General features: G+C 50.5%; 1 protein-coding gene across 2 annotated transcripts; it reads right to left on the reverse strand.

Moving 5' to 3' along the window:
- Positions 1–2469: 2469 nt before the first annotated feature.
- cdk4 (cyclin dependent kinase 4) lies at positions 2470–14288 on the reverse strand. Of its 2 annotated transcripts, XM_079748490.1 has the most exons (9): positions 14084–14288; positions 13491–13557; positions 10825–11046; positions 9128–9263; positions 5938–6105; positions 5309–5418; positions 3960–4010; positions 3729–3864; positions 2470–3342 (listed from the first exon to the last, which is right to left on the reverse strand). In XM_079748490.1, exons 3-9 carry the CDS (start codon positions 11040–11042, stop codon positions 3217–3219), a joined length of 945 nt encoding a protein of 314 aa, XP_079604616.1. In that variant the 5' UTR covers positions 11043–11046; positions 13491–13557; positions 14084–14288; the 3' UTR covers positions 2470–3216. The 2 variants fall into 2 exon arrangements, with proteins under 2 accessions (XP_079604616.1, XP_079604615.1); XM_079748489.1 differs by lacking the exon at positions 13491–13557.

The following is a 14288-nucleotide window of genomic DNA, read 5'->3' on the forward strand; positions in this document are numbered from 1 at the left end:
CTCCAGGACGGGCTTCTTTTTTTTTTCTTCTGCTCTCGCTCTTAAGTGGTACCGTTCCTAGCAGCCCCCTGCGATGCCCACCTTGTTAGCCGGCTACGAGGCTATGAGGCTAATGAGGCTTCGAGGCTATGAGGCTATGAGGCAGCGGCAGCAGTGAGGAGGGGGATGGTTAGGGTGTGTGTGTGTGTGAGGAGGGGGGGGGGGGGGGGGGGGGGGGGGGTTGGAGAAGGATGGGGATGCTGATGGTGGAGGGAACCGTGTCCCCCTAATTAGGGCGGTAACAATTAAGGCTGTGGGGGGAGATATATATATATATATATATATATATATATATATATATATATATATATATATATATATATATATATATATATATGTCTCTCACCTGTCGATGTTCATTATTATCTGTCTGCCAGAGGGGTTAGCATTAATTAATTGACAACAATATGGATATTATTTAACTCAATGGGGGTAGGTTTAAATAAAAGATTTAAACACATTATATAGGCCTGTAAAGCCAAGTCACCCATGAGAAGGTCTGTAATTAGCAACGAAAGCAAAAATCGTCATGTCTACAAGTTTTTACCTATTTCACTAATAGACTTTCTTAAATTAGGACACGAGTGCCCTTACTCAAATAAATACTGGCCTAGCCATTTTCATAAATCCAAATTAATAAATGAGTCTAGATTAAAATCATTAAGGCCGATCCATGATGGAGGAGTTGATAAGCAAGGCCTATCGAGGTGTTTTCTCAGTGGGCACTTAGCATGTCTAATCATAGGCCCTGACTTCACATAGAGATGATCACTTCCATCTCACGGGTTTTTTAACGGATCGGATGGCAAACATCTCGGAGCTCATTAACTAGAGGGCGCTGTTTCTGCAACCTGTTGTCTGTGTGTAATACTGCTTTAGAAGGGGTTTATATTTTTGATTAACTTTGACAGCCTAAAGCACAGGCAGCACAGATTGCATTTTCCTTACATTTCCACAGAATACTTTTGAAACTATTGTGATTGTTTATGAGACCCTACATTGACGATGTTGAATTTGAGATGTCTATTAAACAGAAGGGCATTGATTCTATGTTTATTCTTTTTTGATAAATTATTCTTTAAGTTGTACATCAATAGTTGCCAACACTGTTATCACACTGCCTTTATATTCCAATCCTGCTTTGGGGACACTTTTTTTATAAGGCTTTATTTGATTTGTCTCATTCTATTCCAATAAAATCGGATTTAGGCCTACAAAGCAAGTTATTTTGTATTGGTGTTTCATCAGATTGGTTCAAGGAGTCAGAAACATGAGTGAACTGGTTGAGACAGGTTTCTCTCCAGTCTGTTTCTGAGTCCAAGAACCAATCTGATAAAACACCAATATGAGAGAACTTGGTTTGTTTATCACGTGAATGAGTTAGTCTTCAGCGTTATGTTTCTATGGGATTTGTCCCAGCAGGTGAGACTCTCTTCACTAAGGGGCTTAAACTCGGTCACATCAACTTGATGTTTTGATAGGCTAAACCAATTTGCTTCCAGCAATGGCAAGATAGTGTTTAAACTAGTAGACAGGCCTGTCGAGTAGAAAGAGTATAATTGTAGCACGAGTTAAATCCCAAAAAACACAAAGACAGTTCAGTCATATGAGACCTCTTCATGATGTCTTCCTGTACTAATACGCAAATATTCGGTTTGCTTCAATGACTGTAGGAACCTGTCGAGAAATAGTACATGCCCCACACGTCCATCCTCAAGAAGGCCGTCTTGCATTTTAAAAATAGCCAGATCTTCCTCCACAGCCACTCCATGGCTGAGTACCTCCATTAGGAGGAGAATCAGGTGACACCGAGCAGCCTGTCATAACAGGGTGAGGGAGAAAAGCACCAAGCGGCAAGCAGCTCCCAAACAACACAAGTTTGTATTTTGGTATTCTAGCGTCAAACAAACCATTTCCTATTCAGGAACCCTGTTCACTGCTGCCACAACAACGCTTGCTGAGATATACTAGAAAACACACCAGTAAAATCTACTCCTGGGTCGCTGAATACCCTCCTGCATTACAGATTCATACATTTCCTTTCAGTATAAATATATCAGTATTCTGCACCTCATTCTGTGCGGCCTTTCAATGTGTTGTTCTCGCCTGAAAAGTTTGTTTCCATTCCATCCACAGTTTCCAACTCCCATCCATCATACGTGAGTAGAAGTCAGTGCAAAACATCCACATCCATGCATAGAAACCCCTCAACACTCTGCCTTCCCACCACTTCCAAGGGAAGCATTACGGCACCCTTTTCCTGGCGAGCACAGAACTCAAGAGCCGTTTTAATTAGACGTCGTGTTTCCGGCCGGTTCCGGCGGTGCGCTAGAGGGTGGAACGCGTGCGTCTCTCTACGAACGCGCAGCGGGACACGGCTGCTGTACACGGCTGCTGTACACGGCACAAATGAAGCCAGACGTGGTGAGAGCAGCTTTAATAATTGGTCTTCGCAGTGCGGGTTCATGGCAGTAGGTGCGACAGATGAAAAAGGAAGAGGGAAACCATCGGTACAACACATCCTCTCCTCCAGAAACACAACCACACGTTGTGCGTCGGTACATTCGTGGTGAACACAATGTCAGTCCGTTTTTCCAGGAGGGGTTCAACCTTGATAAGAGGCTGGTGACGTCGGAATACAAACGGTTCACCGGCGGTCTGTGTCATCCTGTGTGTGTGTGTGTGTGTGTGCGGAGACTGTGAGGTCACGCACATGTTTAGCTTGGCAGACGTCCTGCTCAGTGAGTGACGCAGCGAAGGCCGAACGGAATGATCGCGGAATACAAGGACCGCCTCTTATCAACGTCTGGTGCGGAACCCGACCGACAAAAAACACTGACATTATTCATTCAGAAAACTCATAAATCATCATTTGTAACGTTTACATGTTGAGCAGATGACGAAGATCCCCTCAATACCCTCCTCTTCATCATCATCATATTCCATTCTCAGCCTGTAATCAGAGATCCACTGGGAGTATGCGTGCCTGTCTGTTAGTCTATATGTATGTTTGTAATACATACGTACGTATGTAGGTAGGTAGGTAGGTAGGTAGGTAGGTAGGTAGGTAGGCATGTGTGTGTGTGTGTGTGTGTGTGTGTGTGTGTGTGTGTGTGTCTCATAATCCCGAGTCCTAAATCCTTTGCATGGTAACGAGTCAGACGGCGCTAGCTGAGGTTAGGGGACTGCGACGTTCTCCCTCGTGCACCTCTCCGTGTCCGCGGTCTCCTCCTCCTTTAAATATTCATGTTCCAGAGCATTCAGAGCAGATATTCTCTGCAGCGGGTCAAAGGTGAGCATTTCCTGTAAAGAGAAAATGTGTTAAAAAAAGTTGTAGCTAAAAGTTGTAATTTCGGAGAGGCCAGGCGATTCAGAACTTCGTTCATGTTTCAATCATCATTCAATCATAAAGTCAGATACCAATCCTACTGGGGTTAACTGGGGTGGTTATGGCTGTCGGTTGAATGATCAGACCTAGAACCTTCTGCTGGAAACCCCCTAGCCACCACACTATCTCGATAAGATTACAGTTATAGCTTCTAAATGTCAAACCCTTCAGGGCCAAATCCCAAAATCCAGAACAAATCCAGACTGGAGCTGTTGGGCTCTGCTCCCCTGCTGTCGATTACTGCATGACCACTCATTAAGAACTTCCTGTTTTGCTGAAATACGATTGGTCAAGGCCTCACCAGCAAGAGCTCCGCCCCCTGCTCGCTCAACTCCGGAACAAAGTCTGTGATTGGAGGGTGAATGGGAGGCAGGAACTGTTTTCTGGTGATGGTGACGTCCTTGGGCCATTCCTCCTCCGACGGAAGGCCGATGACTCTGGAAGGACACGGGTCACATGGGCGAGGTAAGAGAGGACCCCCTGAGGCCGGAGTCTAACAGCGAAACAACCACAGCACTCCACCAGTACTCACTGAAAGATCTTCCCCAACTGGTCCATTTCAGACTCTCCACAGAACAGCGGTCTAGAGGGAGGGAGAGGGAGATAGAGATAGCGAGAGAGAGAGAGAAAGAGAGAGAGGTCCTGTGTTGAAGGAGTGATGCAGACGACTGGTGATGCTCTGAGTCAGTTGGGCAGAGGGCCAGGAATACTTGTGATGATCTATTGGACTGCTGCGAGCACAGATTCTAATTAATATTAACCGGGATGTGTGCCTGTGAGAACGGTTTTACCGTGGCCGTTAAGCTAATGAGGTTATTATTATTCAGCTCATGTTTAGTATGCATGCCTCTGCGGTTTCACTTGCTAACGCTTATATAAAGGATCTAGGTATTCTCATTATTGAGTCTATAACGAGTTAAGCACAGAGGCCTGTAATACAGGGTTTTACCACTAGATGGCGAGAATGCGTGAAATGATCAAATCAGATTTATTTGAGCACTATGGGGTAGTCTCGCTTCTTCTAATCTAAAGGGGATTCCTGGGACACAGCATGAATTACTGTCCAGGACCACGTTGTTATCAGGGAGTGGGGTCTTGATTGGCATGCAGCACGGCCAATCACGGAGTGTACAGCGTTGACCAGTAGTGAAGCAAGCTTGATTTGTTTGTGACCAATAAACAACAAATGTTCAGCAGTCTGCTCGACAAAAAGCAGATCTACCGGCTGACAGAAACGACCCATGGATCTGAGTTCAAGAAGGAACATGATTCAGCCGGGCCAGATACCTATGTCTACATGTCTCTGAGTGACAATGCTGCCAGCCAATGAGAGTCGTGTCTAGAGTTTCTTCAGGACGCTGCCCTGCTTATCTTTCTTTGTGATTCATCGACACTCCGGGCCAATCGCAGGGTGATGTAGCGGGATTGAACCGGAGAGCGTGAGACTAATGAGGGTAGACAACGTGACAGACGCATGGAACCTGTCTTCCTTCTTTGACTCCGATCCAAGACAATACAATACGCAGAATACTATTCACATAATATAGGTATAGATTAGGATAGAATAGAATAAAGGTGTTTAAAGTGTGAAGACAAAGTGAGCCTCACGCCAACGCAGGCTGACCCATCTATTAGGTTCCATTGTTTTATGCAAAAATATTATTCTATTATATTCCATAAATCAACGATAAAAAACGAATCCTAAAAGTGATGGATTTTCATGACGCGTAAACAACACAAATCGCTGAATTTGGTTTTAGTGAAATTAATCTTCTAAATAAATCCGCTCTCAGCAAACACTGGCTGGGTGGGGCCGGGCTGGGTTGGGTTGGGTGGGGTTGGGTTGGGTGGGGTTGGGTTGGGTGGGGGGGCTTCACTCACTTGCGCCGGAACATCTCGGCGAAGATGCAGCCGGTGCTCCAGATGTCCACGGGCGTTGCGTAGCTGGACCCCAGCAGCACCTCGGGGGGCCGGTACCACAGCGTCACCACCTGACCCCCCAGGACCCACGGGACCGCCGGTTAGTTTACAGTCTCCTGTCTGGACCAGCAGTCCAGTTCAGGACTGACACTACCTGTCTCACCCTTCCAGACCTGCTGCACCACAGGATGAATAACTTAATGGCACTTAAAGTACGCACTTATTGTATGCCGTACCTCCCGGCACTTAAAAATAGTACTTAGCATTGTGCTGAGTCTTATCCTAGCTATCTTTGTTGTTTACGGGGAATTGGCTAACCTAGTGATTGTTAGTGATTGTCACTTGGTTCTATGAACATCCCTCCTGTACCGACAGAGATATATTGTTGTTTGTCTTTCTTCTGACAAATGTACTTATTGTAAGTCGCTTTGGATAAAAGCGTCTGCTCAATACCACAAATGGAAAGGAATAAGTTGCCCCCCCCCCCCCCCCCCCCCTAGTCATCCACTGAGTATGCTGCTTTAACACCTCACGGTAGGGTTAGGGTTAGACTGAAACAGGAAGTGATGTTCAGGAGGACTTCCTCTCACCACGGGAGTCAGGGCCATGTGACAGCTGTAGATTCGGGCCAGGCCGAAGTCGGCCAGCTTCACCTGGCCCCCGCTGGTCACCAGCACGTTCTCCGGCTTCAGGTCGCGGTGCATCACGCGGTTGGAGTGCAGGAAGCCCAGGCCGCACAGCAGCTGACGCATCAGGTCCTGAGCAGGAGCAAGGGGGGGGGGGGGGGGGGGGGGAGAGAGAGACGGACGGTTGACAGACGGACGTTGGACAGACGATTGATAAGACGGTCAGACGGACGGTGGAGATGCTACAGTGGACCAGCCGATAAGGTCCTAGGTTTGATCCCCGGGGCCTACCTGCCGACCTGTGTCACTGTTTCAATTCTTCCTTTTACTGAATTTTTCCTTTTAATTTTTCCTTTAGTATTGTGTTAAATGTTCCTGATCGTTTAAAATGTAAAGCACTTTGAGCTGCATTCGGTGTATGAAAGGTGCTATACAAATAAAGTATTATTATTATTATTATTATTATTATTATTATTATCACCCTTACCTGTCTCACCCCTACCTGGCTAACGCCTAACTCTCTCACCCCTACCTGTCTAGCCCCTGCCTGTCTCATCCCTACCTGTCTAACCACCACCTTTCCAACCCTTACCTGTCTCACCCCTACCTGGCTAACGCCTAACTCTCACCCCTACCTGTCTAGCCCCTGCCTGTCTCATCCCTACCTGTCTAACCACCACCTGTCCAACCCTTACCTGTCCAACCCCTACCTGTCTCACCCCTACCTGTCTAGCCCCTGCCTGTCTTACGCCTAACTCTCACCCCTACCCGTCTAGCCCCTGCCTGTCTAGCCCCTACCTGTCTAGCCCCTACCTGTCTCGGCCCTACCTGTCTCACCCCTACCTGTCTAGCCAATGCCTGTCTTACGCCTAACTCTCACCCCTACCCGTCTAGCCCCTGCCTGTCTAGCCCCTACCTGTCTCACCCCTACCTGTTCCTTATTTCTGAATGCATCGATGGCTCTCAGCCTCACATTGGTAAAATTGTCTTATGTGATCAATGAGTATATGTAAAGTTTAATTACTTCTATTGAACTGTTTGGAAAGGTGCAGGAGCAGGAAATAAATCTTTCCCCGGCAATTATTTTCAACTCTCATAAATCAAAGTGAGTTTGCAGTTTCAGAAGCCCACTTTGGCGTTTCCCCCGACCAGATCCCCTGCCAGCCCCCTGCGGTGGCCAGCCTCAAACTCCAGCTTTGATGTCGCCCTTTTGGTGAGTTTTCTGGATCTGCACCCATCCCATCCCTCTTGCTGTCCGCCTGTCCGCCCCCCCCCCTCTAACGAGCGGTCCGGCCGGCTCCAGCCAACAGAGCTCATTTGCAGCGAACCTAGTCCCCGCCTCCTCGACTAGCCCCCGCCCCCTCACCTAGTCCCCGCCTCCTCACCTAGCCCCCGCCCCCTCACCTAGTCCCCGCCCCCTCACCTAGTCCCCGCCTCCTCGACTAGCCCCCGCCCCCTCACCTAGTCCCCGCCTCCTCACCTAGCCCCCGCCCCCTCACCTAGCCCCCGCCCCCTCACATAGCCCCCGCCCCCTCACCTAGTCCCCGCCTCCTCGACTAGCCCCCGCCCCCTCACCTAGTCCCCGCCTCCTCGACTAGCCCCCGCCCCTTCACATAGCCCCCGCCCCCTCACCTAGTCCCCGCCTCCTCGACTAGCCCCCGCCCCCTCACCTAGTCCCCGCCTCCTCGACTAGCCCCCGCCCCCTCACCTAGTCCCCGCCTCCTCACCTAGTCCCCGCCTCCTCGACTAGCCCCCGCCCCCTCACCTAGTCCCCGCCTCCTCGACTAGTCCCCGCCTCCTCGACTAGCCCCCGCCCCCTCACCTAGTCCCCGCCTCCTCGACTAGCCCCCGCCACCTCACCTAGTCCCCGCCTCCTCGACTAGCCCCCGCCCCCTCACCTAGTCCCCGCCTCCTCACCTGGTCCCCGCCCCCTCACCTAGTCCCCGCCCCCTCACCTAGTCCCCGCCTCCTCGACTAGCCCCCGCCCCCTCACCTAGTCCCCGCCTCCTCGACTAGTCCCCGCCTCCTCACCTAGCCCCCGCCCCCTCACATAGCCCCCGCCCCCTCACCTAGTCCCCGCCTCCTCGACTAGCCCCCACCCCCTCACCTAGTCCCCGCCTCCTCGACTAGCCCCCGCCTCCTCACCTAGTCCCCGCCTCCTCACCTAGTCCCCGCCTCCACACCTAGTCCCCGCCCCCTCACATAGCCCCCGCCCCCTCACCTAGTCCCCGCCTCCTCGACTAGCCCCCGCCTCCTCACCTAGTCCCCGCCCCCTCACATAGCCCCCGCCCCCTCACCTAGTCCCCGCCCCCTCACCTAGTCCCCGCCTCCTCGACTAGCCCCCGCCTCCTCACCTAGTCCCCGCCTCCTCACCTAGTCCCCGCCTCCTCGACTAGCCCCCACCCCCTCACCTAGTCCCCGCCCCCTCACCTAGTCCCCGCCCCCTCACCTAGCCCCCGCCCCCTCACCTAGCCCCGCCCCCTCACCTAGCCCCCGCCCCCTCACCTAGTCCCCGCCTCCTCACCTAGCCCCCGCCTCCTCACCTAGTCCCTGCCTCCTCACCTAGCCCCCGCCCCCTCGCCTAGTCCCCGCCCCCTCGCCTAGTCCCCGCCTCCTCGACTAGTCCCCGCCTCCTCACCTAGCCCCCGCCTCCTCACCTAGTCCCCGCCTCCTCACCTAGTCCCCGCCTCCTCACCTAGCCCCCGCCCCCTCACCTAGTCCCCGCCTCCTCGACTAGCCCCCGCCCCCTCACCTAGTCCCCGCCTCCTCACCTAGTCCCCGCCCCCTCACCTAGTCCCCGCCTCCTCGACTAGTCACCGCCCCCTCACCTAGTCCCCGCCTCCTCACCTAGTCCCCGCCTCCTCGACTAGTCCCCGCCTCCTCACCTAGTCCCCGCCTCCTCGACTAGCCCCCACCCCCTCACCTAGTCCCCGCCCCCTCACCTAGTCCCCGCCCCCTCACCTAGTCCCCGCCCCCTCACGACTGCGGGGCCACCCCAGCTTCAGCAGGCGTTCTGCTCAAAGCACCCCGCTGTGGATCACACTCAATGCTGCCGCTCCCACTCAGCTCTGCGTCCTGCGGCTACGAGCCCGGAGGAGCCTTCACTAAAACCTCTGCTGATTGGCTGCTGCAGGCGACCCGACTCCGCCCCTACCTTGATGCGGTCCGGGGATAGGCCGGGCGCCGGAGCCTTCTCCAGGTAGGTCTTCAGGTCCTGGTCCACGTGTTCAAACACTAAAGTGACTTTGGTCTCTGAGTCCGTTCGCTGGATGGCACACACGTCCATCAGCCTGCGCACAAAACACACAACGTCACGTCAATTCACATAACATCACGCAAACACATAACACCACACAAACACATAACACCACACAAACACATAACACAACATCACACAAACACACAACACATAACATCACACAAAACACATATCACACAAAGCACATAACATCACGACATCACACAAACATCACACAAAGCAATACAAAACATCACATAAAACATCATGACATCATACAAAACACATAACGTCACACAAATACATAACATCACACAAAACACAAAACACAAAACATCACTTAACATTACACAAAACATCACACAAAACAACACAAACACAGGGCTCTTCTCTGATTGGTCTCTTCCCGGGAATCCCCCAACCTGATTGGCTGAGGGAATCCATCAGGACCTGAAAGGCAACACTCCTCAACAGAGGGGAAATAAAGGGAACGAGAGAGAGGTATTTTTGGTTCATTAGTTTCAACATCTCACTTTCCTCTGCCCTCTCTTCTCAACCCCAGGATCTGACTGACGGTGGTGGAACGAGCTCCCTGCCAATGTCGGGATTGCAGAGTTGCTCACCAGCTTCCGCAAAAGACTAAAGACTCAGTGCACCTAGACCAGGGGTCAGCAACCTTTTCAACATGCTGCAACAGTTTTACATTTTCTTTTAATGAGTGTGCCTTAAGCAACAATATATTAAAAAATTAAGCTGAATTATGACACAGCGACCAAAAACATTTCCAGAAGACCTGGAATTGTACTATTTCCATATAGTCCACAATCATGCATCAACATTTTAAATGTTTTTTTGGTTGTTATATTTGCAACATGGGCTTACAAATTATAATTACATATGTCCCATCTTAAAACACCATTTTCAGAAACTCATTCAAAAACATTTGCACTGTGAGAAATGTAAAAAAAAAGAATATATGAGAATGTTGGAACCATCCACATCAATATCTTTAAGACATGTAAAGCTTTGCAAAACCATGTGAAGGTGATGCATAAAGGCCACTTGCAACAATATTTTAAATATTTTCTTCTCTATTACTCACAACATAGGTTTTAAAACTATTAATTGATCCCATCTCAGAACACTGGTTTCTGTAACTAATTTCAACATATTTGCACTGGGAGGAAATGCCCAAAACAGAATAAAGTGCAAAAAAAATCGGTAGTAATGATTTTGCTGCCGCATTGTGCTGTAATTTTTTTTAATAATAATAAAATAAAAAATAAAAATAACTTTTGTGTGCCAATGATTATGCTGCCGCGTGCCTAGGGTAGCCGACCCCTCACCTAGACTCTGCTTAGCCCCCCCCCCTCCCCTACGCACTTATTGTATGTTGTACGTCCTTGCACTTAAAAATAGTACTTTGTGTAGCATCTTATCCTAGCTATCTGTGTTGTGTACGGGGAATGGGTTAACCTAGTGATAGTTAGTGCTTGGCCCTTGGTTCTATGAACATCCTTACTGTACCGACAGCGATATACTGTTGTTTCTCTTTCTTCTGACAAACAAACTTAACGCTAAATGTTGATGTAACCGTTCCCGGTGCGCCTCACCTGACCACGTTGGGGTGGTCGAACTGCTCCAGCCGTTTGAGCAGCGCCACCTCCCTGACTGTGGAGATGGGCAGGCCGTCCTGGTCCGTCTGCACGCGGACGCTCTTCAGCGCCACGAACTTCCCGCTCTCCGTGTCCCGGGCCTTGTAGACGGTCCCGTAGGCCCCGCCTCCGATCTCCGCCACCTCCTCATAGGGGAAGCTGGCGCCCTGGGCCATGGCGCTGGTGGGGTTGGGGGGGGGGGGGGGGGGGGGGGAGAGGGGGAGAAGAGGGGAGGAGAGGGGAAGGAGAGGAGAGGAGAGGGGAGGAGAGGGGAAGGAGAGGAGAGGAGAGGGGAAGGAGAGGAGAGGAGAGGGGAGGAGAGGTCACTCAGCAAATCAGACTCAAACAAAGACGTTCGGGTGGTCTCCTGGTGTTGTTCTACATGGCACCTGGTTAGACAGGTAAGGGGTAAGACAGGTAGGGGTAAGACAGGCAAGGGTGAGACACCTGGACGGATGCGCTAGAGCGCCTGTCTCACATTGCTATTAAAACTGCATCCCCGTGGTTGCAGACTGTGTGTGTGGACGATGGCTGGTTGAAGCAGCCTAACCTGTCCCGAGTCGGGCTGATTGGACTCTGGGGCTGGGTTAGGCTGCACACCTGTTGTACATTGAGTTATCAGTGTGCACAGGTAAAACAAGGTTAAACAAGCCACCAGCACAGACACACTAAGGGAGAGGTCTCCTGCTTGGCAGCATGGAGCACAAACTGCATCAAACTCTGCATCGGAATCTGCATCAAACTGCAATAAACCAGTTTAACATCATCCCCCAGTGTCCCCCATTGTGTGGGAGCCAGTAAAAGCCACCTATGTGGCACCTAGCCAGGTCTCTGCTACAGTGACATTATTTCAGTTTGGTGTCCCTACTTTCGTAATGATTAAAGTGATGGATGAATACGTTCACCCACTCACTGTACCCGACCAATCTGTGTTAATGTGTTCACCCGCCGTCTACCTGCTCATTAATAAAAACGTATTAAAAAATAACTCCCGAACGAGTCGCCATGGAAACAAGCGACGGCTAAGTGACTAGAGAGTAAATAGTAACTGAATGGTGTGTACCCTGCACAGGGGCACGCGCTCAATCCAATAACATGAGCCGTGAGAGGTAGGTAGCCTACGTTTTAGCCTTATCTGCCGTGGCCCTCCCCCTCCACCTCCCCCTCAATCGCGGGCTGTCTGCAGTGAGTCAGCGCTAAAGAGCGTCCCGGTTGGTACAGGCTGACGAGTCGAGCAGAACACGTTGTGATGACTCGGAGTGAGTCAGGGGCAGAGAACAGAACACCAAAAGAGACAGCACCGCCGGCAGAGACGAAACCGGACGCCGGCTTGTAGCATACTTTGACGTGATCGCCCCCACGTCTCAGCATCACGCACGGGCTCCACATCAGCACCCCTTGAGCCTCGCTGGCCCCGCTGAAGCCTCCCCCCCCCCCTCCCTCGGTGGGGGGGGTCCCAGGGTCTGCAGCTGGGCCTCATCTGTCCCGCCCGGTTCTGTTCCGACTCCACCAAACATCTCTGTGCTATAGGGCTTCACAGATTGTTGTGTTAGGCAGATAAGCTACAGATACAGACTAGCATGCAAATGGACTGTATTTATACAGCGCCTGTCTCGCCAGTGGCAACTCAAAGCGCCTTACAATAATGTTTTAACATTAACCCATTCGTGCACACATTCACACACCGACGGCGGTGTCAGCCGTGCAAGGCGACAGCCAGCTGGTCGGGAGCAGTCGGGGTGAGGTGTCTGGCTCAGGGACACCCCGACACTCACAGCTTTGAGATGTTGGGGATCTAAACAGCAACCTTCCGGTTACCAGATAACCCGCTCTACCTCCTGAGCCACATGCCGCTCCCAGAGGACCATGTCTGAATCCCCAAGTTTGGGGGGAGTTTGCGATGGACTTGGAGGTTATGAGTGCTTTTAATATCTGCTACGGAGATGTCCTACAGTCTCCGACACCCGCCTGGAAGCACTGCAGCCAAACGATGACATTGTTTACAGGTAGCAGAGTGATGACGTGAACTAGCTGGCTCCCACTTCCCGGCTAAGAGTTTGGGGTTCCTGCGCGCCAGAAGCTCTTAATCTCCTGGGAAACGTGAGACTCCTGCTTAGCGGTTTACGCCACAAAACACCTCACCTGCATATGAATGCAAAGGTGATAATAGTGTGGGTTTTGCTTTGGTCTGCAGGCTAGATCTAATGGATGGCAGGCGTCTGGTCTTCTGCTCTCTGAACCGTGGTCATCATCTGCCAGTCGGGCTGGGATTGAAGTGCGGTACACATCAAGTTAGGCTGCACCATGTCGGTTCTTTTGGACTGAGCAGGAAACTTAATTTTTATCTTAAATAAACCCTTTATGTATGAGTACAACTCTTTTGAAACCTAAATACATTAGTGATGTCCAATTACCTAGTCTTATACATAAACCTATTTGTGTTGACGCAATACATACACACAAATTAATTAACATGACATCATCAACGTAGCAAGCTGTAAAACTAGGAGCTGGGCTCCCATATGGATAACGAAGGAAAAAGTCCAAGGATGGGAGAGACACGTCGGGGCTGGCGAATGAGCTATTGGGCTATGGCTGACTGGGTGGGTGGGCTGGATCCCTACCTACAACACAGACACCTGGTTATGGAACACCGCGAGAAAAACGACCCTCAGGTATCCATAGTGCCACCTGTAAGAAAAACATGAGTCAACCAGAAGAAACCGTCAAAGTAGCTGACAAATGCTTTTGCATGGTCATGCAGAACATGTGCGTATCCACACGTGTGTGCCGGTGTAAGGTTTGGGCGTGATTTATAATGTGCTCGAATAAAGTTTAGTTATTTCCCGGAAACGCCGAATGACCGAAGGCGATTGGTTATAGATTCTGCGAAATGGGGCAATGGGCAGGAGACACGTGGTCTGGAGCCAGGCATTCTTTGTTAATTAATCCGTCAATAAAGTGCAGTAAAATACGTCAAATCAGAGTTTGTCTTCAGCTGGACACCCTCTGATGGGACAGAAAACCCAAATATAATACTTGAGCAAATAATTTCCAGGGGTAAAGCGTTATTGCGGGTCTACTACAATCTCTCATTTGTTTGAACAAAAAAAAACACAAAACCAAGGAACCCACATTCAAAAGAAAAGCTCCACAATAAGATCAGACCTTCAGTTGTTCCTCCAGAAGGATATTTTATCCCGTATCACCTACTTACCACGTCTGGTTCTTTTCTGTTATGTAGGCAAGCTTATGAAGCTTATTATAAAGAAGTCATCCTCATGAAACCAGAACCAGGACCTGAATCCAGACCAACAGCTGGCGTGCAGGCTTTCGGCTCTGTAGTTGAGTGGATCTGCAGGAACAATATGATCCCGGCCTTACTTTATTCTGGTTCTTTAGGGGTGAGGAGGACTACTAAG

This window comes from Pollachius pollachius (genome assembly GCF_949987615.1).
Source record: "Pollachius pollachius genome assembly, chromosome: 12".
Taxonomy (NCBI): Eukaryota; Metazoa; Chordata; class Actinopteri; order Gadiformes; family Gadidae; genus Pollachius; species Pollachius pollachius.